We start from the raw sequence: 23,925 nt of genomic DNA, 5'->3' as shown, positions 1-23,925 counted from the left end.
TTGCACTCCCACACAGTTGCCCCCTTCATGCCCTGCTCAGGTATATCCTCTTACACAATCTAAAGTGAGGCACAGCATGTTGTTTGTGCAATCCGGCTGTAGTCAGAGCACAAGGGAGTCTGTGTTATGTGAGGTTTTAGAGACAGTACTGGGGACATAGGGAACAGCCTAAGCCTACCAGGCTGCCTTTATTTTCAAAGGCCTTTGTGCAACACCAGATGTGCATTTCCTAGAGGTGCATGATGGAGCACATCCTGGGAACGAGATGACATGGACTAGAAATTCCGCTCTGGATGTACAGCTTTGGCTGAGATGCTGTCCCAGTACCAGACACATATGTACTGTATATATATACACACACACACTTTGTTATTTTGCAAGGTAAAGTCTCCCTGGGCGTGTGTGGTAGGGGCCTCTGGTGGTCTTAGATCCCTTACTTCCTCCTCATTTTTCCATCATCAGCTTGCTTCCAGTGACCTTTGGCCAAACTTCTTCCTGAATTTCCCCAGTTTGGGAAATTTCCATCACTTATGGTGCCATAATGAGCAATTTCTATCTTGGTGCTCTATAACTCACAACAATTTGAATGCTGTCCAAACATGCAGACATGGGATAAGGAAAGCCAAGGGACAGGCAGAAGTGAACTCAACTGGGCAAGGGATGTAAAAAACAATAAGAAGACATTCCTATTGGGTTTTTTTGTGCCTGTGGTAAAGGCACAAAACAGGGCGATGGGGCCATTGGCAGCAGTGATGGTGATGAAGACCATCAGTCAGGAGGAGCTGCAGGAGCGGCAGCTCTCGGCTCACTGCAACCACAGCAACATCCCTGGAGGTGGGCATTGGGGTGCGGGGGGGCTTTGGTGCTGCAGGAACCACTGCAGGCAGAGGGGTAGCAAAGTGAATACAAGCCATTTAATAATTTAATGTAATTTAATGTAATATAGCATAATTTAACATAATTTAACATAACGTAATTTAACATAACATAAGATAAGGTGATGTAACGGAGTCCCACATGGTCGCAGTGCACGGTGGTGGTGGTGGACAGCCCAGGTTTGGAGGGGTAGGGCCGGGGCCGGTGCTGGTGCCCCTGGAGCACTGCCGCTGCTCTGTGTGTGCCGCGGGGGCCGGCGAGGAGCCCAGGGCTCCAGGCACGGTTTCTGCGGGCGCTCCCGCTTGTGCTGAGCCCACCCAGCCTCGCCTAGCGCCGGCGTTTCGCTTCTGGAGCATCCCGGCCCTGCGGCAGCTTCCTCTTTGGGGCCTGGATGCTGCCAGTGCGCTGCTCGTGCCCTGTGGTGGTGCGGGCGGGCGCTGGGCACTCGGCCGGCTCGGGCTGCCTCCACAGCAGGTCGTTGCTGGGCTGGGGGACCTCGCGAAGACTCATCGCTTCTGAAAAAGCAAGAGCATCCCCACAACGATGAGCACAGCCTTCCCGCAGCCACCCGGTGCAGACAACCCCTGCCGGCTCTGCTGCCCCCAAACTCACCGTTGTTCATCCAAGTCAGGAGGCAGTGGATGTCGCTGATGTCCTCCGGGACGTCTGAGCTCATTGTCGCTGCTGGAAAAGCAAGAACATCCCCAGTGGGGCAATGCCAGCTTTCCCACAGCCACCCGGTGCGGACAGCCTGCCGCCCGCTGCGCAGCCCCCAAACTCACCTCCTGATTCCAGCGCTGCGCTGCTGCAGCCGAGCGGAGCCGTGGCGGGATGGGGGCACACGTTGGTGGGCGCTGGGTGCCGCTGCTCCTGGGTGTGCGCCACGGCATCTGCAAAGGGCCCCGTCGCCTGCTCCCAGCTGGCGGGCAGGGTGCAGGGCCCGGGGAGCACCCGCAGCTGCACTGCAGGTGCTCGGAGGAGCGTGGAGGGGCCGGGGCGGCCGGGGGCCTGCAGCGGGCAGCTGCCTGCGGGCTGCGGGGGCTTCCCACGGCACACGGCCCCGGGCCGCTGCCCCATCGGCTGCTGGCGCTGCCGCTGCCGCTTCCCTGCCAGCCGGGGATGTTGCCAGCAGTGGGCAGGGGCATTGGGGGGAGGCATACCCGGCTTCATCCCGCCGGGTAGGAGCTGGAGGAGGGGTAACTGCCTCTCCCCGGGTGGCAGATGACCCACAATTGTGTACAGCCCCTCAGGTGTGAGCTGAACCACAATTGGGGGCACCTCCTGAGGTGGGAGCTGACCCACCGTTGGGGGCACCTCCTGAGGTGGGAGAGGGCCCACAGTTGGGGGTACACCTTGAGGTGGGAGCTGACCCACAGTTTGGGGCATTGCCCCAACTGGCAGCTGAAGCACAGTTGGGGGCATTGCCCCAGGTGAAAGATGGCCCACCATTGGGGCTACCCCCTGAGGTAGGATCGGACCCACAGCTGGGGGTACCCCCTGAATTGAAAGCTGACCCGCAGTTGCGGGTACCCCTTGAGGTGGGAGCTGACCCACAGTTGGGGGCATTGCCCCAGCTGTCAGCTGAAGCACACTTCCAGACAATGCCCCTGGTGGCACCTGAACTACAGGTGGGGGCATCGCCCCAGGTGGGAGCTGACCCACTGTTGGGGGCAGCCCCTGAGGTGGGATCAGACCCACCATTGGGGCTACCCCCTGAGGTGGGAGCGGGCCCACCGTTGGGGGCACCACCTGAGGTGGGAGCTCACCCACAGTTTGAGGCATTGCCCCAGGTGGCAGCTGAAGCACAATTGGGGGCATTGCCCCAGGTGGTGGGAGCTGACCCACCGTTGGGGGCAGCCCCTGAGGTGGGAGCGGGCCCACAGTATAGGGCATTGCCCCAGCTGGCAGCTGAACCACCGTCTGGGGGATCACCCCAGGTGGCAGCTGCGCTCCCTGTCCCTGCACACCCGGTACCCCCGGCTGGACAGAGGCCTGAGGCACCATGGAGGTGACATTGGGGGCAGGGATGGGCTGGAAGGATACGGGCACTGCTCCGCCAATGGTGGTCTTCATTGCAGCAGTGGCCGGTGGGGGCACAAAGATTCAAATAAAATGGCGTCGGGTGTCGGAAGCACCGTCAGCGATGAAGGAATTCTCTCTGTGGGGAAATGCCCAAATGGGCGCCGGGGTGAGATGTGGGGCACTGGGATCCCCTGGAGGGCCGCAGTGCCAGGAGCAGGAGGAGCCTGCTGCCTTACCTGCCGTGGCAGCTCGAGAGTGGCAGTGGGGGGTTCCGTGAGCGCTGGGGTCAGCCCCTCTGCCCTGAGCTCACAGTGCCCCTCTGTGACGCTGTCCCGTGGTGTCACAGGCACTGCTCTGTGCCTGCCATGTCATCAACTTGCTGTGGCTGCAGCCGTGCTGGTTACAGCATGGGACGAGTGTGGGGAGCTATGGCCTCTGCCCGTCTCATACTCCTCCTCCTGATTGCCACAACTTTCTGGAAGTTTGCTGCTGCTCCGTGGCGAGCACCAGGAGCAGGTGGGTGAGCAAAACGGAGTGGCACGGGAGGCACAAAGTCACACTGTGTCCCCATGGCCAGGTGGCAGACTGCCCTGCAGCTCTCCTCGCATGGGGGACGTGCTGGGCAGGGGAAGATGGGCAGCACCCAGTTCCCAACACAGGCTCCACCTCAGCCCCCAGCCCAAGGGACGTGCTGGGCACGTTTTCCTCCTGTGCTGTTGTGTCACATTCCTTTGTGCCCATCAGAGATGTGCAGTAAGAAAGGCCCAAGTGGCCAAATGTTGCTCCATGTGGAACATGGTGGTGTTGCACACATTGAATGGAAACTTCTCTCATCTGTTTGTGATTCTAGATGACTACACCGGTTCTGTTAATGCGGTTGCCTGGTCGGACTCGGCTTTTGTTCCTGAGGTGGAACCCAGAGGTAAATCACTGCAAGGACAGAGCCTTTGGGGTTCCCCCTCCCGTCCTCTTTCCCTCCCCTCTCCATCCCCTTTCCATTCTCTTCCCCTCCCCATCTCCAGACAGTTCCACGCATGGACTGTTGTATATCAGCACGGTGCCACTGCAGGCACCCAGCACCTATGGTTGAGATGCTGCTGTGTGGAAGGGAGAGAAGGGTGCTGTGGAGTGACCCGTGTTGTTCCCATCTGGAGAGGGATATGGACGTGTTTGACATGAGCTGCTCTGTCCTGTTTGTTTACAGATGTGAGTGGAGGTGAATGGGATGCAGAATCCCAGCCGGCTCCCAGGATGGAAGCTATAGCAGATGGCATGGGTATGTCATGGCTTTTTACTTCCTTTGCGAGCTGCCAGCTCACAGCCCTTATGTCAGCCAGGCACGCCTGCAGGTGTGAGAGCACAGAGCTGCATGTGCGTGCCCTGTCCCGGCACCATCCCCTGCTACCATCTGCTCCTCAGCTGTGTCGTGACGCAGTGACGCAGATTGTGGTGTATGATGGAAAGCTGTTGTGGTTCTTTGCTTGCAGAAGTGCCTCCAGAGAGGGCCGTGCAAAACTCACAGCTGCGTCCCACGCCGGAGCCCCGCTGGTATCCCAGGGGTGGGTAGTCTGTCTGGATGGACTTCACTAAAAAGAGTGCTCGGGTCAGTAGTTGGTTGGTCTGAAATGTGTCCTGCTACGTTCTGTTCAGGTCCTGCGAGACAGAGAGGGAAACTGGGACGAGAAAGAGATTCGCTGCGGTTTTATCATGCTCTCAAGGCAGTGACGGAGGACAACGAAGTGCCTGGTGGGTATATTACTGTCTGTGCACCAGAAGACTTGGGAAACTGACGTTCCGTGTAGAGATGCAGAAAATTCTGATGTCTTTGGAGAAGTAAAGCCTCTTGAGGATGTCATCCTCGTGGCAAGAGCAGATCTTTACAGTCCCACTCTGCTACCTTCTTTCTCAAGAGTTCAATGGAGAGCCTGTGGACGGGGCTGTGTTTGAGGAGGGCAGCAGCCACACACTGCCCATCTCCCGTGAAGGCACAGAGGACGTGCAAGTAGCTGGCGCTTCAGGTAAAGGCCGTGCACAGAGCTCTATGCCTGACGGTTACAGGTTCTGTTGCTGTGTTTCATTTTCGTGGCCTCCTGGAACATTTCATGGCAACGTCAGAGCTCTGGTGAGATGGTCAGCTAGGCACAAGGCACAGCAGTGACCACCATTGTTCCTTTAGGTGCACACAGTGAACAAGCTGGGAATGGGGTCCACGTGAACGACCTCCCCATGTTCTGCTTGAAAGGTGCTATTGCCGTGTTTGTTCCTATTCTGCTGATAATAATTGTGTGCTGCATTTACATCCGGCGGCGGAGGAAGAAACACCAGTGAGTTGCTCCCCCATCCCACCACGCTCTTTATTCCAGCGCTGCTCTGCGTGGTGCCGGGAGGAAGGAGAGCGGGGGGCTCTCCCAGTCCCTCAGCACTTCCTGTCTCTGCAGGCGCCTCACTGAAGCTGCCAAAGCCCGGTGTGCTGCCTACGAAGACTCAGAGTATGCGGACAGACAGACTTGGCACCAGCGGCCTCCACGTGTGTCAGGACGTTCTGCCCGGGGGCTGCAGAGCCCCAACACATCGCCGCCCCCCAGGCCCAAGAGTGCCCCGTCTCGGCTGCCCCCGCCGCGGCCCCCAAGGCCCAGAAGCCCCCAGCCCCGCTGGGCACCACCACCGCCACCGCCACCGCCCCCATCCTTCAGGGGATGGTAGCAGTTTCCCTGGGGTCAGGGAACCACGTCCCACTCCTGCACAACCGCTGGTTCCATCAGCTGTGGCTGTCCAGGTTTGTGCTGCAGCAATAAAGAACATTAAGAAAGAACTGTGTTGGCTGTGTCCCATTGGGGTGCGCTGTCCCAGAACACATCCAAGAGTCGCCTGTTTAGAGAGGAGACCTTGCTTTGTCTGCGCTGCGCAGGACACAGGGTGGGAAATCCCTCCAACGAGCGCGTCGTGTCCTCAGCTTGGCTTCTGTTCAGAGTGAGAAGTTTCCACGCTACACCTGCCTCGTGCGTAAGTCACGGTGACCTCGTGTGTATTTGGGGTGATGGAGCAGATCTTCCTGGAAGAGATGTGGAGGCAGCTGAGGGATGGAGAAGCGATCCTGGACAGCCAGCAGGGCGGCACCGAGGGCAGATCGTGCCTGAGCCACGCGGTGGCTTTTTGTGATGCAGAGATGGCACTGATGGACTCCAGGGGGGCAACTGATGTCATCTGCCTGGACTTGAGCAAGGCCTTCGATGTGGTCCCGCACCACTTCCTTCCCTCTGACTCAGAGGGAGGTGGGTTCAAAGGATGGGCTGTGGGGTGGGCGTTCAACAAAGCCGAGGGGGTGCGTTCAGAGGGGGAGTTGATCTGGATAGGTTGGACAGCCGGGCTGAAGCCAATGGGATGGGATTCAACAAGACCAACTGCCGGGTCCTGCACTTTGGCCGCAATAACCCCAGGCAACGCTACAGGCTTGGGGCAGAGTGGCTGGAAGACTGTGTAGAGGAAATGGGCCTGGGGGTGTTGACTGACGCCAGACTGAACATGAGCCAGCAGTGTGCCCAGGTGGCCAAGAAGGCCAACGGCATCCTGGCTTGTATCAGAAACAGTGTGGCCAGCAGGAACAGGGAGGTAATTGTCCCCCTGTACTCAGCAGTGGTGAGGCCGCACCTCGAGTGCTGTGTCCACTTTTGGGCCCCTCACTGTAAAAAAGATATGGAGGCCCTGCAGCGTGTCCAGAGGAGGGCAACACAGCTGGTGAGGGCTCTGGAGCACAGACCTTATGAGGAGCGGCTGAAGGAGCTGGGGTTGGTCAGTCTGGAGAAGAGGAGGCTCAGGGGAGGCCTTATTGCTCTGTGTAACTGCCTGAAGGGAGGCTGTAGTGAGCTGCGTGTCGGCCTCTTCTGTCGGGTGACAGTGATAGGATGAGAGGGAATGGCTTCAAGCTGCGTCAGGGAAGATTCAGGCTGGACGTTAGGAAATACTACTTCTCTGAAAGGGTGGTCAGGCACTGCAATGGGCTGCCCAGAGAGGTGGTGGAGTCACCCAACCTGGTGGTGTTCAAAGAGCGTATGGATGTTGTGTTGAGGGACATGGTTTGGCGGGAACCATTGGTGAAGGACGGATGGTTGGACTGGATGGTCCTGTGGGTCTTTTCCAACCTTAGCGATTCTATGATTCTATGATTTGCCTCTTGCATGCCCTACATCGACCCAAATGAGAAGAGGAAACGGTTTTCTCCAGCTGCTTCGCTCAGAGGCTGCAGCACCTCTGCTATGGAGAAAGAATCATACAATCATAGAATTACTCAGGTTGGAAAGGACCTCAGAGATCATCAGGTCCAAGCGCAGCCTAACCATAGTCCCCTAATTCTAACAACCCTCCGCTAAATCATATCTCCGAGCACCACATCCAAACGGCTCTTCAACACATCCAGGGACGGTGACTCAACCACCTCCCTGGGGAGCCTATCCCAGTGATAGGGAGATTTGGATCAGATGTGGGGGAAGGTGTTCACAGAGGGGGAGCTGAGGCAGCAGTGATGGTGATGAAGACCATCAGTCAGGAGGAGCTGCAGGAGCGGCAGCTCTCGGCTCACTGCAACCACACCAACATCCCTGGAGGTGGGCATTGGGGTGCGGGGGGGCTTTGGTGCTGCAGGAACCACTGCAGGCAGAGGGGTAGCAAAGTGAATACAAACCATTCAATAATTTAATGTAATTTAATGTAATATAATTTAACATAACATAACATAATTTAACATAACATAAGATAAGGTGATGTAACGGAGGTCACAGTGCACGGTGGTGGTGGTGGACAGCCCAGGTTTGGAGGGGTAGGGCCGGGGCCGGTGCTGGTGCCCCTGGAGCACTGCCGCTGCTCTGTGTGTGCCGCGGGGGCCGGCGAGGAGCCCAGGGCTCCAGGCACGGTTTCTGCGGGCGCTCCCGCTTGTGCTGAGCCCACCCAGCCTCGCCTAGCGCCGGCGTTTCGCTTCTGGAGCATCCCGGCCCTGCGGCAGCTTCCTCTTTGGGGCCTGGATGCTGCCAGTGCGCTGCTCGTGCCCTGTGGTGGTGCGGGCGAGCGCTGGGCACTCGGCCGGCTCGGGCTGCCTCCACAGCAGGTCGTTGCTGGGCTGGGGGACCTCGCGAAGACTCATCGCTTCTGAAAAAGCAAGAGCATCCCCACAACGATGAGCACAGCCTTCCCGCAGCCACCCGGTGCAGACAACCCCTGCTGGCTCTGCTGCCCCCAAACTCACCGTTGTTCATCCAAGTCAGGAGGCAGTGGATGTCGCTGATGTCCTCCGGGACGTCTGAGCTCATTGTCGCTGCTGGAAAAGCAAGAACATCCCCAGTGGGGCAATGCCAGCTTTCCCACAGCCACCCGGTGCGGACAGCCTGCCGCCCGCTGCGCAGCCCCCAAACTCACCTCCTGATTCCAGCGCTGCGCTGCTGCAGCCGAGCGGAGCCGTGGCGGGATGGGGGCACACGTTGGTGGGCGCTGGGTGCCGCTGCTCCTGGGTGTGCGCCACGGCATCTGCAAAGGGCCCCGTCGCCTGCTCCCAGCTGGCGGGCAGGGTGCAGGGCCCGGGGAGCACCCGCAGCTGCACTGGAGGTGCTCGGAGGACTGTGGAGGGGCCGGGGCGGCCGGGGGCCTGCAGCGGGCAGCTGCCTGCGGGCTGCGGGGGCTTCCCACGGCACACGGCCCCAGGCCGCAGCCCCATCGGCTGCTGGCGCTGCCGCTGCCGCTTCCCTGCCAGCCGGGGATGTTGCCAGCAGTGGGCAGGGGCATTGGGGGGAGGCATACCCGGCTTCATCCCGCCGGGTAGGAGCTGGAGGAGGGGTAACTGCCTCTCCCCGGGTGGCAGATGACCCACAATTGTGTACAGCCCCTCAGGTGTGAGCTGAACCACAATTGGGGGCACCTCCTGAGGTGGGAGTTGGCCCACAGTGGGGGGAACCCCCTGAGATGGAAGCGGGCCCACAGTTTGGGGTACCCCCTGAATTGGGAGCTGACCCACTGTTGGGGGCACCCCCTGAATTGGGAGTTGTCCCACAGTTTGGGGCAATGCCTCAGCTGGCAGCTGAAGCACACTTCCAGGCAATGCCCCTGGTGACAGCTGAAGCACAGTTGGGGGCATTGCCCCAGGTGGGAGCTGACCCACTGTTGGGGGCAGCCCCTGAGGTGGGATCAGACCCACCACTGGGGCTACCCCCTGAGGTGGGAGCGGGCCCACAGTTTGGGGCATTGCCCCAGGTGGGAGCTGAACGACAGGTGGGTGCATCTCCCCAGATTGGAGCTGAATCACACTGTCAGGCATTGCCCCAGGTGGCAGATGAAGCACAGTTGGGGGCATTGCCCCAGGTGGTGGGAGCTGAGCCAGCGTTGGGGGCAGCCCCTGAGGTGGGATCGGACCCACCACTGGGGCTACCCCCTGCAGTGGGAGTGGGCCCACAGTTTGGGGTACCCCCTCAGGTGGGAGCTGACCCCCAGTATAGAGCATTGCCCCAAGGGGCAGCTCAACCATAGTTTGGGGCATTGCCCCAGGTGGCAGCTGAACCACTGCTGCGGGCATTGCCCCAGCTGGCAGTTGAAGCACAGTTTGAGGCATCGCCCCAGGTGGCAGCTGCGCTCCCTGTCCCTGCACACCCGGTACCCCCGGCTGGACAGAGGCCTGAGGCACCATGGAGGTGACATTGGGGGCAGGGATGGGCTGGAAGGATACGGGCACTGCTCCGCCAATGGTGGTCTGCATGGCAGCAGTGGCCGGTGGGGGCACAAAGGCTCCAAATAAAATGGCGTCAGGTGTCGGAAGCACCGTCAGCGTCCGTGGAGGAATTCTCTCTGTGGGGAAATGCCCAAATGGGCGCCGGGGTGAGATGTGGGGCACTGGGACCCCCTGGAGGGCCGCAGTGCCAGGAGCAGGAGGAGCCTGCTGCCTTACCTGCCGTGGCAGCTCGAGAGTGGCAGTGGGGGGTTCCGTGAGCGCTGGGGTCAGCCCCTCTGCCCTGAGCTCACAGTGCCCCTCTGTGACGCTGTCCCGTGGTGTCACAGGCACTGCTCTGTGCCTGCCATGTCATCAACTTGCTGTGGCTGTAGTCATGCTGGTGACAGCATGGGACGAGTGTGGGGAGCTATGGCCTCTGCCCGCCTCATACTCTTCCTCCTGATGGCCACAACTTGCTCTAAGTTTGCTGCTGCTCCGTGGCGAGCACCAGGAGCAGGTGGGTGAGCAAAACGGAGCGGCACGGGGGGCACGAAGTCACTGCAAGGACAGAGCCTTTGGGGCTCCCCCTCCCGTTCTCTTTTCTTCCCCTCTCCATCCCCTCCCGTTCTCTTCCCCTCCCCGTCTCCAGACAGTTCCACACACGGACTGTTGTGTATCAGCACGGTGCCACTGCAGGCGCCGCAGTCCACTCCTGTCCAAGCGCTGCTTCCATCCGCTGTGGCTGTCCAGGTTTGTGCTGCAGCAATAAAGAACGTTAAGAAAGAAGTGTGTTGGCCGTGTCCCATTGGGGTGCGCTGTCCCAGAACACATCCAAGAGTCGCCTGTTTAGAGAGGAGACCTTGCTTTGTCTGCGCTGCGCAGGACACAGGGTGGGAAATCCCTCCAACGAGCGCGTCGTGTCCTCAGCTTGGCTTCTGTTCAGAGTGAGAAGTTTCCACGCTACACCTGCCTCGTGCGTAAGTCACGGTGACCTCGTGTGTATTTGGGGTGATGGAGCAGATCTTCCTGGAAGAGATGTGGAGGCAGCTGAGGGATGGAGAAGCGATCCTGGACAGCCAGCAGGGCGGCACCGAGGGCAGATCGTGCCTGAGCCACGCGGTGGCTTTTTGTGATGCAGAGATGGCACTGATGGACTCCAGGGGGACAACTGATGTCATCTGCCTGGACTTGAGCAAGGCCTTCGATGTGGTCCCGCACCACTTCCTTCCCTCTGACTCAGAGGGAGGTGGGTGCAAAGGATGGGCTGTGGGGTGGACGTTCAACAAAGCCGAGGGGGTGCGTTCAGAGGAGGAATTTGCCTCTTGCATGCCCTACATCGACCCAAATAAGAAGAGGAAAAGTTTTTCTCCAGCTGCTTCGCTCAGAGGCTGCAGCACCTCTGCTATGGAGAAAGAATCATACAATCATAGAATTACTCAGGTTGGAAAGGACCTCAGAGATCATCAGGTCCAAGCGCAGCCTAACCATAGTCCCCTAACTCTAACAACCCTCCGCTAAATCATATCTCCGAGCACCACATCCAAACGGCTCTTCAACACATCCAGGGACGGTGACTCAACCACCTCCCTGGGGAGCCTATCCCAGTGCTTCACCACCCTTTCTGTAAAGAACTGTTTCCTAACGTCCATCCTAAAGTTACCTTGGTGCAACTGGAGGCCATTGTGTCACCAGTGAGAAGAGACCTACCCCGCTCTCACTGTAAGCACCTTTCAGGTACTGCAAGAGAGCAATGAGGTCTCCCCTCAGCCTCCTCTTCCCCACACTAAGCAGCCCCAGCTCCCCCAGCCTCTCCTCATAGGGCTGATTTTCCAAGCCTTCACTAGCCTCGTTGCCCTTCTCTGGACCTGCTCCAGTACCTCCATGTCCTTCTTGTACTGAGGAGCCCAGAGCTGAACACAGCACTCGAGGTGAGGCCTCACCAACGCCGAGTACAGGGCCAGGATGACTTCCCTCATCCTGCTCACCACACCATTCCTGATCCAAGCCAGGACGCCATTGGCCTTCTTGGCCACCTGGGCGCACTGCCGGCTCATATTCAGCCGACTGTCCATCAGCACACCAAGGTCCCTTTCCATCAGGCAGCTTTCCAGCCACAGCTCCCCAAGCCCGTAGGGTTGCCTGGGGTTGTTGTGACCAAAATGCAGGACCCGACACTTGGCCCTATTGAAACTCGTGCCGCTATCCTTGGCCCATCCATCCACTCTATCCACGTCCCTCTGTAGTGCCCTTCTCCCCTCTGGCAGATCAACACTCCCTCCCAGCTCGGTGTTGTCTGCAAACTCACTGGGGGTGCCCTCAATCCCCTCATCAAGATCGTCAGTGAAGATGTTAAACAGAAGCGGCCCCAGCACTGAGCCTTGGGGGACAGCGCTCGTGAGCGGCCGCCAACTGCATTCAGCTCCATTGACCACGACCCTTTGGGCCCGGCCATCCAGCCAGTGCTTCACCCAGCGCAGCGTACACCCATCCAGAGCATGGGCAGCCAGCTTAAAGGCTGAGGGAGCCGGGGAGGTTCAGCACGGAGAAGAGAAGGCTGTGGGGAGACCTCCTGCGGCCTTCTGCTATTGCAAGGGAGATGATAAACAGGGGGGAAATGGACTTTTCTTGCGGGGAGATGGAGGTGGCACAAAGGGGAATGGTTTTAACGTAAAGGAGGGGAGATTTGGGTCAGATGTGGGGGAAGGTGTTCACCGAGGGGGAGCTGAGGCAGCAGTGATGGTCATGAATACCATCAGTCAGGAGGAGCTGCAGGAGCGGCAGCTCTCGGCTCACTGCAACCACACCAACATCCCTGGAGGTGGGCATTGGGGTGCGGGGGGGCTTTGGTGCTGCAGGAACCACTGCAGGCAGAGGGGTAGCAAAGTGAATACAAACCATTCAATAATTTAATGTAATTTAATGTAATATAATTTAACATAACATAACATAATTTAACATAACATAAGATAAGGTGATGTAACGGAGGTCACAGTGCACGGTGGTGGTGGTGGACAGCCCAGGTTTGGAGGGGTAGGGCCGGGGCCGGTGCTGGTGCCCCTGGAGCACTGCCGCTGCTCTGTGTGTGCCGCGGGGGCCGGCGAGGAGCCCAGGGCTCCAGGCACGGTTTCTGCGGGCGCTCCCGCTTGTGCTGAGCCCACCCAGCCTCGCCTAGCGCCGGCGTTTCGCTTCTGGAGCATCCCGGCCCTGCGGCAGCTTCCTCTTTGGGGCCTGGATGCTGCCAGTGCGCTGCTCGTGCCCTGTGGTGGTGCGGGCGGGCGCTGGGCACTCGGCCGGCTCGGGCTGCCTCCACAGCAGGTCGTTGCTGGGCTGGGGGACCTCGCGAAGACTCATCGCTTCTGAAAAAGCAAGAGCATCCCCACAACGATGAGCACAGCCTTCCCGCAGCCACCCGGTGCAGACAACCCCTGCCGGCTCTGCTGCCCCCAAACTCACCGTTGTTGATCCAAGTCAGGAGGCAGTGGATGTCGCTGACGTCCTCCGGGACGTCTGAGCTCATTGTCGCTGCTGGAAAAGCAAGAACATCCCCAGTGGGGCAATGCCAGCTTTCCCACAGCCACCCGGTGCGGACAGCCTGCCGCCCGCTGCGCAGCCCCCAAACTCACCTCCTGATTCCAGCGCTGCGCTGCTGCAGCCGAGCGGAGCCGTGGCGGGATGGGGGCACACGTTGGTGGGCGCTGGGTGCCGCTGCTCCTGGGTGTGCGCCACGGCATCTGCAAAGGGCCCCGTCGCCTGCTCCCAGCTGGCGGGCAGGGTGCAGGGCCCGGGGAGCACCCGCAGCTGCACTGGAGGTGCTCGGAGGACTGTGGAGGGGCCGGGGCGGCCGGGGGCCTGCAGCGGGCAGCTGCCTGCGGTCTGCGGGGGCTTCCCACGGCACACGGCCCCAGGCCGCAGCCCCATCGGCTGCTGGCGCTGCCGCTGCCGCTTCCCTGCCAGCCGGGGATGTTGCCAGCAGTGGGCAGGGGCATTGGGGGGAGGCATACCCGGCTTCATCCCGCCGGGTAGGAGCTGGAGGAGGGGTAACTGCCTCTCCCCGGGTGGCAGATGACCCACAATTGTGTACAGCCCCTCAGGTGTGAGCTGAACCACAATTGGGGGCACCTCCTGAGGTGGGATCAGACCCACTGTTGGGGGCACCTCCTGAGGTGGGAGAGGGCCCACAGTTGGGGGTACCCTCTGAGGTGGCAGCTGACCCACAGTTTGGGGCATTGCCCCAGCTGGCAGCTGAAGCACACTTTCGGGCAATGCCCCAGGTGGCACCTGAACTACAGGTGGGTGCATCACCCCAGGTGGGAGCTGACCCACCGTTGGGGGCAGTCCCTGAGGTGGGATCAGACCCACCATTGGGGCTACCCCCTGAGGTGGGAGCGGGCCCACAGTTTGAGGCATTGCCCCAGGTGGCAGCTGAGGCACACTTTCGGGCATTGCCTCAGGTGACAGCTGAAGCACAACTGGGGGCATTGCCCCAGGTGGTGGGAGCTGACCCACCGTTGGGGGCAGCCCCTGAGGTGGGATCAGACCCACAGCTGGGGGTACCCCCTGGCATGGCAGCTGACCCACAGTATAGGGCATTGCCCCAGGTGGCAGCTGAGCCACAGTCTGGGGGATCACCCCAGGTTGCAGCTGCGCTCCCTGTCCCTGCACACCCGGTACCCCCGGCTGGACAGAGGCCTGAGGCACCATGGAGGTGACATTGGGGGCAGGGATGGGCTGGAAGGATACGGGCACTGCTCCGCCAATGGTGGTCTTCATTGCAGCAGTGGCCGGTGGGGGCACAAAGATTCAAATAAAATGGCGTCGGGTGTCGGAAGCACCGTCAGCGATGAAGGAATTCTCTCTGTGGGGAAATGCCCAAATGGGCGCCGGGGTGAGATGTGGGGCACTGGGATCCCCTGGAGGGCCGCAGTGCCAGGAGCAGGAGGAGCCTGCTGCCTTACCTGCCGTGGCAGCTCGAGAGTGGCAGTGGGGGGTTCCGTGAGCGCTGGGGTCAGCCCCTCTGCCCTGAGCTCACAGTGCCCCTCTGTGACGCTGTCCCGTGGTGTCACAGGCACTGCTCTGTGCCTGCCATGTCATCAACTTGCTGTGGCTGTAATCATGCTGGTGACAGCATGGGACGAGTGTGGGGAGCTATGGCCTCTGCCCGCCTCATACTCTTCCTCCTGATGGCCACAACTTGCTATAAGTTCGCTGCTGCTCCGTGGCGAGCACCAGGAGCAGGTGGGTGAGCAAAACGGAGTGGCACGGGGGGCACGAAGTCACTGCAAGGACAGAGCCTTTGGGGCTCCCCCTCCCGTTCTCTTTTCTTCCGCTCTCCATCCCCTTTCCGTAGTCTGTCTGGATGGACTTCAGCAAAAAGAGTGCTCGGTTCAATAGTTGGTTGGTCTGAAACGTGTCCTGCTACGTTCTGTTCAGGTCCTGCGGGACAGAGAGGGAAAGCAGGACGAGGAAGAGATTCGCTGCAGTTTTCTCATGTTCTCAAGGCAATGACGGGGGAGAATGAAGTGCCTGGTGGGTATATTTCTGTCTGTGCACCGGGCTGCCAAAGCTCAGTGTGCTGCCTATGAAGGAGCCGTTTATGCGGACAGACAGACTTGGCACCAGCGGCCTCCACGTGTGTCAGGACGTCCTGCACGGGGGCTGCGGAGCCCCAACACATCGCCGCCCCCCAGGCCCAAGAGTGCCCCGTCTCGGCTGCCCCCGCCGCGGCCCCCAAGGCCCAGAAGCCCCCAGCCCCGCCGGGCACCGCCACCGCCACCGCCACCGCCCCCATCCTACAGGGGACGGTAGCAGTCTCCCTGCGGTCGGGAACCACGTCCCACTCCTGCACAACCGCTGCTTCCATCAGCTGTGGCTGTCCATGTTTCTGCTGTAGCAATAAAGAACGTTAAAAAAGAACTGCGTTGGCCGTGTCCCATTGGGGTGCGTTCTCCCAGAACACATAAGGGACGCTGCTTCGTAACGCGCTCTGTAACGGCTCGCTCTGAGGGAGTTTTCTGCTCCACCGACGGCCGGCCGGGAAACGTGAGAGGAGCGGCAGCGAAACGCTCACAGCGCGGAGAGCCTTCGGGGGCGGTTCGCGCCCATCCGCCTCTGCCGCGGTGACACCGCCTACGGTCACGGCTACGAACGGCGGCGGCGCCGCCTCACAGCCCCGCGGCTCACGGGGGCGGGGCGGCTGCTGTTCCCACGCGCGTTCTGCGCTGTGGAGCGGAGCGGTTGGGCTCGTCGGCAGAGAGCGGGGGGAGCAGCCTCATCCCCGGTCCGTTCGTCATGGCATCGATGCTCGGCCCCGCCGCGCTCCGTGAGGAACCCCCGGGCCCGTCCGCCGCCGGCAGTGTTGCGGGTATGTGCGGGGCTTGGGGGCTCGGGTACGGGAGGGCGGAGGGACGCTGTGGAGCCGGAGTGGAACTGGGAGGCGGGGGCTGAAAGAAACGGCACCGGGGAGATAGGATGGGAGGGTGGAAGGGAGGAATGCTGCAGCCGGGAGACGTTGGGAGGGAGAAGAATGGCAAAGAGAACGCGGTGCGGGTGGTTAAATGGCTCCGGGTAAGGAATATTGGGAGGGGGGGGGCAACAAAATGGCGCTGGAGGACGGGAGGCGGGGAAACAAAATGGCGGCGGGAACGGGGGAGGCGGGGAAGCTGTGATTCAGCGTGGGGCTGAGGTAGGCCTGTGCCAGGCGCGGGGTAGGAAGGAGAGCGGGGGGATCTGCTGCGCCCTCAGTAGTTCCTCTGTCTGCAGCAGCCACGGCCCGGCCCAAGACCTGCATCACTTCACAGCTGGACAGCCTGTCTGCTCAGCGTGATGTAGCTGACAGGTAGAAGAAACGGCAGCAGACGTGGCTTGGTGGAAAGCGTTCCCAGCTGCTGTGGAGCCCCACGGGTGCAGCCCCCTCAAACGTGGATGCCATGCAGGCTCTGCTGCCCCCGGCCTAGCTCCTGTGGCCACCCCTGTGGGTCACTGCAGAACAAGGAGGTCCCAGCAGTCAGTGTAGCTTCTCCCCACCGGTTGTGATCACATCGTGCCTGCAGGCTGTCGTGATCAGTCAGCACAGTAGCAAAATAGTGCTGCTGACTCAGAGAGAGATAATGGAGGTATGTCTTCAGTCTTCATCTTCTTTATTGGGTTGGGATAGTTGAGGAAGGCTCCTGCTTTTGACTGGTCAGTGGGTTCTTTTCCTTGAGAAGCTTGGGTAGTTATTGTTTCTTGGATACGACATTTTGCCAGTGTTATGCTGGCTTCATTTGTGTACATTGTGCTCTCCTGTTAGAAAGGCCTGAGTGGCCAGATGATCTTCCATGCAGTCCCCAGTTGTGTTGCACACAGCCTGGCAAGAGTATTTTGAAACCTGGCAATGACCACCTAGCGGGTCAGTGTACGCTCTCTCTAGCTGTGGAACTGACAGCCTGGATCTTTATCCCATCCCGTGACTTGATCCCATTATCTAATCCATCTCCAGACCCTAAGGGAGAAAGAGATCATGACGTTCAGTGGGCCCTTCTCTCATCTCTTTCTGATTCTAGATGATTACACTGGTTCAGCTGATTTAGATGCTTGGCCAGACCCAGCTTTTGTACCTCAGGTGGAACCTAGAGGAAAGTCCCTGCAAAGAAAGAGTCTTTGCCCCCCCTGCACGCACACACACAGACACACCCTTCTCTTTTCCTTCCACCTCTATCCTCTTTTCCTTCTGTTCTCTTTCTCTGCCTTCTCTTTCCACTTGCATAATTGCAGCGCGTGTTTCAAATTCGTGGATAATTTGTGCAACAGCGCCCTTCTTCCCGAGCCCAGCTCTGTGTTGCCTCTGTTACTCAATGGCCTGAGGTGTTGTGGGCCCACAGAGCTAGAAATAATCCACTTAGGGATTGTTTAGGCACTATAAATGCTGCCCAGGGAACTTGTGGCTGCCCCTTCCTTGTTGGTGTTAAAGGCCAGGGGGGTGGTGGTCGCCTGACCCAGTGGGTGGTATCCCTGCACATGGCAGTGGGGTTGGAGCTCTAACATCTTTAATGTTCCTTCCAGAACAAACCTTTCCATGCTCATGTGATGTGAAAATCTCTACTGCGGTTTCCTGTTGATCGAGGTGACTGGGAATCAACCCCACAGTGGCCTTAGCAAGGGCCAGAGCTCTGAGCCCAGCCCAGGTGGACCTCGGCTTTCACAGCAGGACGGAGCTGCCTGACAGAATGTGCTCCCTGTGACTCTGCTGACTTATCCAGCCCTTAAGGGCTTCCCGGAACAGCAGCCTCACACAGCCCTGGTGCAGCACAGCACAGGAGGAGCAGCCCACAGGGATCCCCCAGCCAATGTCAGGGGGCCAAGAGGTGACAATGTTGCACGTATTGTTGCACTCTGAGCTTACAAAACACAGCTGTGACTGTCCCGTGCCACCAGCATTGCTCTGTGTAATAAAGAGCATGGCAGGATTGGGTGGAAGAAGCAACCCACTGATATTCCTGCCCTGCCACTGGATACAAGTGCTACACACAATGATTGTAAGCAGCACAGAAACAGTGACAGCGATAGCTCCTTTTAATCAGCTCAGTGGGACATCTTTCATGTGGACGCCATAGTTGTTGGCTGTGGCCGTGTCTCCTGCTGCACCACGTGGGCCGGGTTCTGCAGGCACTCCCACTTGTGCTGAGCCCACCCAGCCTCACCTAGCGCCGGCGTTTCAGTTCTGGAGCATCCCAGCCCTGCGGCAGCTTTGTTTGGATGCTGCCAGTCTGCTGCTCGTGCCCTGTGGTGGTGCAGGCGGGCACTGGGCACTCGGGCCTCTGTCTGCATGGACGTCACCAAATAGAGCGCTCAGTTCAATAGTTGGTTGGTCTGAAACGTGTCCTGCTACGTTCTGTTCAGGTCCTGCGAGACAGGGAAAGCGGGACGAGGAAGAGATTTGCTGCAGTTTTCTCATGTTCTCAAGGCAATGACAGGGGACAACGAAGTGCCTGGTGGGTATATTACTGTCTGTGCACCAGAAGACTTGGGAAACTGACGTTCCGTGTAGAGATGCAGAAAATTCTGATGTCTTTGGAGAAGTAAAGCCTCTTGAGGATGTCATCCTCGTGGCAAGAGCAGATCTTTACAGTCCCACTCTGCTACCTTCTTTCTCAAGAGATCAATGGAGAGCCTGTGGACGGGGCTGTGTTTGAGGAGGACAGCAGCTGCACACTGCCCATCTCCCGTGAAGGCACAGAGGACGTGCAAGCAGCTGGTGCTCCAGGTAAAGGCCGTGCACAGAGCTCTGTGCCTGACCGTTACAGGTTCTGTTGTTGTGCTGCTAATAACTGTGTGTTGCATTTGCATCTGGTGGTGGAGAAAGAAACATCAGTGAGTTGCTCCCCCATCCCCATCCCACCACACTCTTTATTCCAACGCTGCTCTGTGTGGTGCCGGGAGGAAGGAGAGTGGGGGGCTCTCCCAGTCCCTCAGCACTTCCTGTCTCTGCAGGCGCCTCACTGAAGCTGTCAAAACCCGGTATGCTGCCTGCAAATGCTCATCACATGCAGACACACAGCCCGAAACAAAGCAGCAGACAGACAGAATTGGCACCAGCGGCCTCTACATGTGCCAGCGCATCCAGGGGGGTCGGCATGGGCAGCTCTGGTGGTGTTCTGGGGGACAGCAGGAAAGGCCCGCAGGGCAGCAACTCTGAGAACTGCCCAGAGCATGCTGGCTGCCTCCACAACAGGTCACTGCTTTCCCACAGCCACCCGGTGCGGACAGCCTGCCGCCCGCTGCGCAGCCCCCAAACTCACCTCCTGATTCCAGCGCTGCGCTGCTGCAGCCGAGCGGAGCCGTGGCGGGATGGGGGCACACGTTGGTGGGCGCTGGGTGCCGCTGCTCCTGGGTGTGCGCCACGGCATCTGCAAAGGGCCCCGTCGCCTGCTCCCAGCTGGCGGGCAGGGTGCAGGGCCCGGGGAGCACCCGCAGCTGCACTGGAGGTGCTCGGAGGACTGTGGAGGGGCCGGGGCCGGGGCGGCCGGGGGCCTGCAGCGGGCAGCTGCCTGCGGGCTGCGGGGGCTTCCCACGGCACACGGCCCCGGGCCGCAGCCCCATCGGCTGCTGGCGCTGCCGCTGCCACTTCCCTGCCAGCCGGGGATGTTGCCAGCAGTGGGCAGGGGCATTGGGGGGAGGCATACCCGGCTTCATCCCGCCGGGTAGGAGCTGGAGGAGGGGTAACTGCCTCTCCCCGGGTGGCAGATGACCCACAATTGTGTACAGCCCCTCAGGTGTGAGCTGAACCACAATTGGGGGCACCTCCTGAGGTGGGATCAGACCCACAGTTTCGGGCATTGCCCCAGCTGGCAGCTGAACCACAGTTAGAGGCATACCCCCAAGTGGCAGCTGCGCTCCCTGTCCCTGCACACCCGGTACCCCCGGCTGGACAGAGGCCTGAGGCACCATGGAGGTGACATTGGGGGCAGGGACGGACTGGAAGGATACGGGCACTGCTCCGCCAATGGTGGTCTGCATCGCAGCAGTGGCCGGTGGGGGCACAAAGATCCAAATAAAGTTGCGTCGGGTGTCGGAAGCACCGTCAGCGATGAAGGGATTCTCTCTGTGGGGAAATTCCCAAATGGGCGCCGGGGTGAGATGTGGGGCACTGGGACCCCCTGGAGGGCTGCAGTGCCAGGAGCAGGAGGAGCCTGCTGCCTTACCTGCCGTGGCAGCTCGAGAGTGGCAGTGGGGGATTCCGTGAGCGCTGGACATCCTCCCTGGCTGCCCCTCACGTTGCCTCCCATGCATGGGGGGGCTGCATGATGCCCTGCAGCCCCATTGCCCCCAGGTAACACCAGCACTCCCCCCCCACCTTTATGGCCTGGGAGCTGCCCCCTGGAGAACGAGCACAGCCTCTGCCTCCCAGTGAGTGCTCAGCAGGCCTGGCTGCTCCTGGGCACCTCCACTGCTTCCTCTGCACTCTTCTTCAGGGGATTGCAATGGCAGGGGGTTACCGTCCCACACCCGGACAACCCGTGCTGGAATGTGCTGTGGCTTCCTGAATTCTGTTGTAGTAATAAATAAGAACTGGTAGCCGAGTTGTGCATATGGTTTTGTTGTTATGTCACTGCCAGACACTGCAGGTCTGAGGGAAGATGAGGCCTCAGGGTGCAGTAGGAGTTCTCATCTCCGTGTCTGAACGCACTGTGCCTGCGGTGTATCACCACTGCCTTGCCAAAGTCTCGGCCTGATCTGCCCTGCGAAGCTCAGTGCAATCCCCCAGCAAGGAACTTGAAGGGAAAGAGCATCTGGGGTTATTTTTGGTTCTTGATCTTTTCTCTCTGCCATTCTTTGTTCTTTACATCCATTTTTTCTTCCCCATCCTTTCAGGCTGTGGGGAGAGCTCATTGCAGCCTCCCACTGTTTCAAGGGAGCTGATAAACAGGAGGGAAATGAACTTTTTCTGAGGGGAGATGGAGGTGGGACAAAGGAGAATGGTTTTAACATAAACGAGGGGAGATTTGGGTCAGATGTGGGGGAAGGTATTCACAGAGGGGGAGCTGAGGCAGCAGTGATGGTGATGAAGACCATCAGTCAGGAGGAGCTGCAGGAGCGGCAGCTCTCGGCTCACTGCAACCACACCAACATCCCTGGAGGTGGGCTTTGGGGTGCGGGGGGTCTTTGGTGCTGCAGGAACCACTGCAGGCAGAGGGGTAGCAAAGTGAATACAAACCATTCAATAATTTAATGTAATTTAATGTAATATAATTTAACATAACATAACAGAACAGAACATAAGATAAGGTGATGTAACGGAGTCCCACATGGTCGCAGTGCACGGTGGTGGTGGTGGACAGCCCAGGTTTGGAGGGGTAGGGCCGGGGCCGGTGCTGGTGCCCCTGGAGCACTGCCGCTGCTCTGTGTGTGCCGCGGGGGCCGGCGAGGAGCCCAGGGCTCCAGGCACGGTTTCTGCGGGCGCTCCCGCTTGTGCTGAGCCCACCCAGCCTCGCCTAGCGCCGGCGTTTCGCTTCTGGAGCATCCCGGCCCTGCGGCAGCTTCCTCTTTGGGGCCTGGATGCTGCCAGTGCGCTGCTCGTGCCCTGTGGTGGTGCGGGCGGGCGCTGGGCACTCGGCCGGCTCGGGCTGCCTCCACAGCAGGTCGTTGCTGGGCTGGGGGACCTCGCGAAGACTCATCGCTTCTGAAAAAGCAAGAGCATCCCCACAACGATGAGCACAGCCTTCCCGCAGCCACCCGGTGCAGACAACCCCTGCCGGCTCTGCTGCCCCCAAACTCACCGTTGTTGATCCAAGTCAGGAGGCAATGGATGTCGCTGACGTCCTCCGGGACGTCTGAGCTCATTGTCGCTGCTGGAAAAGCAAGAACATCCCCAGTGGGGCAATGCCAGCTTTCCCACAGCCACCCGGTGCGGACAGCCTGCCGCCCGCTGCGCAGCCCCCAAACTCACCTCCTGATTCCAGCGCTGCGCTGCTGCAGCCGAGCGGAGCCGTGGCGGGATGGGGGCACACGTTGGTGGGCGCTGGGTGCCGCTGCTCCTGGGTGTGCGCCACGGCATCTGCAAAGGGCCCCGTCGCCTGCTCCCAGCTGGCGGGCAGGGTGCAGGGCCCGGGGAGCACCCGCTGCTGCACTGCAGGTGCTCGGAGGAGCGTGGAGGGGCCGGGGCGGCCGGGGGCCTGCAGCGGGCAGCTGCCTGCGGGCTGCGGGGGCTTCCCACGGCACACGGCCCCGGGCCGCAGCCCCATCGGCTGCTGGCGCTGCCGCTGCCGCTTCCCTGCCAGCCGGGGATGTTGCCAGCAGTGGGCAGGGGCATTGGGGGGAGGCATACCCGGCTTCATCCCGCCGGGTAGGAGCTGGAGGAGGGGTAACTGCCTCTCCCCGGGTGGGAGATGACCCACAATTGTGTACAGCCCCTCAGGTGTGAGCTGAACCACAATTGGGGGCACCTCCTGAGGTGGGAGAGGGCCCACAGTTTGGGGCATTGCCCCAGGTGAAAGATGGCCCACCATTGGGGCTACCCCCTGAGGTAGGATCGGACCCACAGTTGGGGGTACCCCCTGAATTGAAAGCTGACCCACAGTTGCGGGTACCCCTTGAGGTGGGAGCGGGCCCAGAGTTGGGAGTACCCCCGGAGATGGGAGCTGACCCACATTTGGGGACATTGCCCCAGCTGGCAGCTGAAGCACACTTCCAGGCATTGCCCCAGGTGGGAGCTGAACTACAGGTGGGTGCATCACCCCAGGTGGGAGCTGACCCACTGTTGGGGGCAGCCCCTGAGGTGGGATCAGACCCACCATTGGGGCTACCCCCTGAGGTGGGAGCGGGCCCACCGTTGGGGGCACCACCTGAGGTGGCAGCTCACCCACAATTTGAGGCATTGCCCCAGGTGGCAGCTGAAGCACAATTGGGGGCATTGCCCCAGGTGGTGGGAGCTGACCCACAGTTGGGGGTACCCCCTGGCATGGCAGCTGACCCACAGTATAGGGCATTGCCCCAGCTGGCAGCTGAACCACCGTCTGGGGGATCACCCCAGGTTGCAGCTGCGCTCCCTGTCCCTGCACACCCGGTACCCCCGGCTGGACAGAGGCCTGAGGCACCATGGAGGTGACATTGGGGGCAGGGATGGGCTGAAAGGATACGGGCACTGCTCCGCCAATGGTGGTCTTCATTGCAGCAGTGGCCGGTGGGGGCACAAAGATTCAAATAAAATGGCGTCGGGTGTCGGAAGCACCGTCAGCGATGAAGGAATTCTCTCTGTGGGGAAATGCCCAAATGGGCGCCGGGGTGAGATGTGGGGCACTGGGATCCCCTGGAGGGCCGCAGTGCCAGGAGCAGGAGGAGCCTGCTGCCTTACCTGCCGTGGCAGCTCGAGAGTGGCAGTGGGGGGTTCCGTGAGCGCTGGGGTCAGCCCCTCTGCCCTGAGCTCACAGTGCCCCTCTGTGACGCTGTCCCGTGGTGTCACAGGCACTGCTCTGTGCCTGCCACGTCACCAACTTGCTGTGCTTGCTTGCGGCTATGAGGCTCTATGGGGCTCTATGGGGCTCTATGGGGCGGCTATGGGGCTCTATGGGGCTCTATGGGGCTCTATGGGGCGGCTATGGGGCTCTATGGGGCTCTATGGGGCGGCTATGGGGCGGCTATGGGGCTCTATGGGGCGGCTATGGGGCTCTATGGGGCTCTATGGTGTCTCGCTCCAATTTATAGGAGGGAGAGGAGGTTCTTTGAAATATGTATGCCCGGCGTGAGATTAAGAAACAGCGGTTCAAATGTTGGTCCGACCAGTTTATTATAAATGTTAATAAGAGAGATGGGGAAAGGGGAGGACGGACGCTATTAAGGATTGGGGTGATGGGGAAGGGAAGGCGAGC

General features: G+C 60.2%; 6 protein-coding genes across 8 annotated transcripts; 1 reads left to right on the top strand and 5 right to left on the bottom strand.

Annotated features, from left to right (window-relative positions):
* Positions 1 to 1,548: 1,548 nt before the first annotated feature.
* Positions 1,549 to 5,581, bottom strand: LOC112530188 (proline-rich protein 2-like). Its single transcript, XM_040651611.2, has 2 exons — positions 3,135 to 5,581; positions 1,549 to 3,034 (listed from the first exon to the last, which is right to left on the bottom strand). Exon 2 carries the CDS (start codon positions 2,947 to 2,949, stop codon positions 1,549 to 1,551), a length of 1,401 nt encoding a protein of 466 aa, XP_040507545.1. The 5' UTR covers positions 2,950 to 3,034; positions 3,135 to 5,581.
* LOC101750811 lies at positions 3,264 to 5,690 on the top strand. 2 transcript variants are annotated; one of them, XM_015297347.4, is made up of 8 exons: positions 3,264 to 3,414; positions 3,749 to 3,820; positions 4,103 to 4,174; positions 4,386 to 4,457; positions 4,549 to 4,644; positions 4,809 to 4,916; positions 5,075 to 5,222; positions 5,337 to 5,690. In XM_015297347.4, exons 1-8 carry the CDS (start codon positions 3,264 to 3,266, stop codon positions 5,599 to 5,601), a joined length of 984 nt encoding a protein of 327 aa, XP_015152833.1. In that variant the 3' UTR covers positions 5,602 to 5,690. The 2 variants fall into 2 exon arrangements, with proteins under 2 accessions (XP_015152833.1, XP_015152834.1); XM_015297348.4 differs by lacking the exon at positions 4,386 to 4,457.
* A 186-nt stretch (positions 5,691 to 5,876) lies between these two features.
* On the bottom strand, positions 5,877 to 10,808 carry LOC121107431 (translation initiation factor IF-2-like). 2 transcript variants are annotated; one of them, XR_006932049.1, is made up of 3 exons: positions 9,821 to 10,808; positions 8,135 to 9,720; positions 5,877 to 8,037 (listed from the first exon to the last, which is right to left on the bottom strand). XR_006932049.1 is itself a non-coding variant. In XM_040651612.2 (2 exons), exons 1-2 carry the CDS (start codon positions 8,665 to 8,667, stop codon positions 7,668 to 7,670), a joined length of 903 nt encoding a protein of 300 aa, XP_040507546.1. In that variant the 5' UTR covers positions 8,668 to 10,808; the 3' UTR covers positions 5,877 to 7,667. The 2 variants fall into 2 exon arrangements, 1 of the variants encoding a protein (XP_040507546.1); XM_040651612.2 differs by having other exon boundaries at positions 8,135 to 10,808.
* A 1,457-nt stretch (positions 10,809 to 12,265) lies between these two features.
* LOC107054955 (splicing factor 3A subunit 2-like) lies at positions 12,266 to 15,717 on the bottom strand. Its single transcript, XM_015297351.4, has 4 exons — positions 14,539 to 15,717; positions 13,207 to 14,438; positions 13,037 to 13,108; positions 12,266 to 12,939 (listed from the first exon to the last, which is right to left on the bottom strand). The coding sequence occupies exons 2-4, from the start codon at positions 14,351 to 14,353 to the stop codon at positions 12,752 to 12,754; spliced, it is 1,407 nt and encodes a 468-aa protein (XP_015152837.3). The 5' UTR covers positions 14,354 to 14,438; positions 14,539 to 15,717; the 3' UTR covers positions 12,266 to 12,751.
* Positions 15,718 to 18,433: 2,716 nt separating this feature from the next.
* On the bottom strand, positions 18,434 to 20,641 carry LOC107054947 (basic proline-rich protein-like). The gene has a single exon (XM_025142921.2). The coding sequence runs from the start codon at positions 20,348 to 20,350 to the stop codon at positions 19,163 to 19,165; it is 1,188 nt and encodes a 395-aa protein (XP_024998689.1). The 5' UTR covers positions 20,351 to 20,641; the 3' UTR covers positions 18,434 to 19,162.
* Positions 20,642 to 21,343: 702 nt separating this feature from the next.
* On the bottom strand, positions 21,344 to 23,598 carry LOC112529953 (basic proline-rich protein-like). Its single transcript, XM_025142920.2, has 2 exons — positions 23,412 to 23,598; positions 21,344 to 23,311 (listed from the first exon to the last, which is right to left on the bottom strand). The coding sequence occupies exon 2, from the start codon at positions 23,224 to 23,226 to the stop codon at positions 21,898 to 21,900; it is 1,329 nt and encodes a 442-aa protein (XP_024998688.1). The 5' UTR covers positions 23,227 to 23,311; positions 23,412 to 23,598; the 3' UTR covers positions 21,344 to 21,897.
* Positions 23,599 to 23,925: the final 327 nt, after the last annotated feature.

Source organism: Gallus gallus, chromosome 22 (genome assembly GCF_016699485.2).
Source record: "Gallus gallus isolate bGalGal1 chromosome 22, bGalGal1.mat.broiler.GRCg7b, whole genome shotgun sequence".
NCBI classification, from domain to species: Eukaryota; Metazoa; Chordata; class Aves; order Galliformes; family Phasianidae; genus Gallus; species Gallus gallus.
This window is presented reverse-complemented; position numbering and strand designations above follow the sequence as displayed.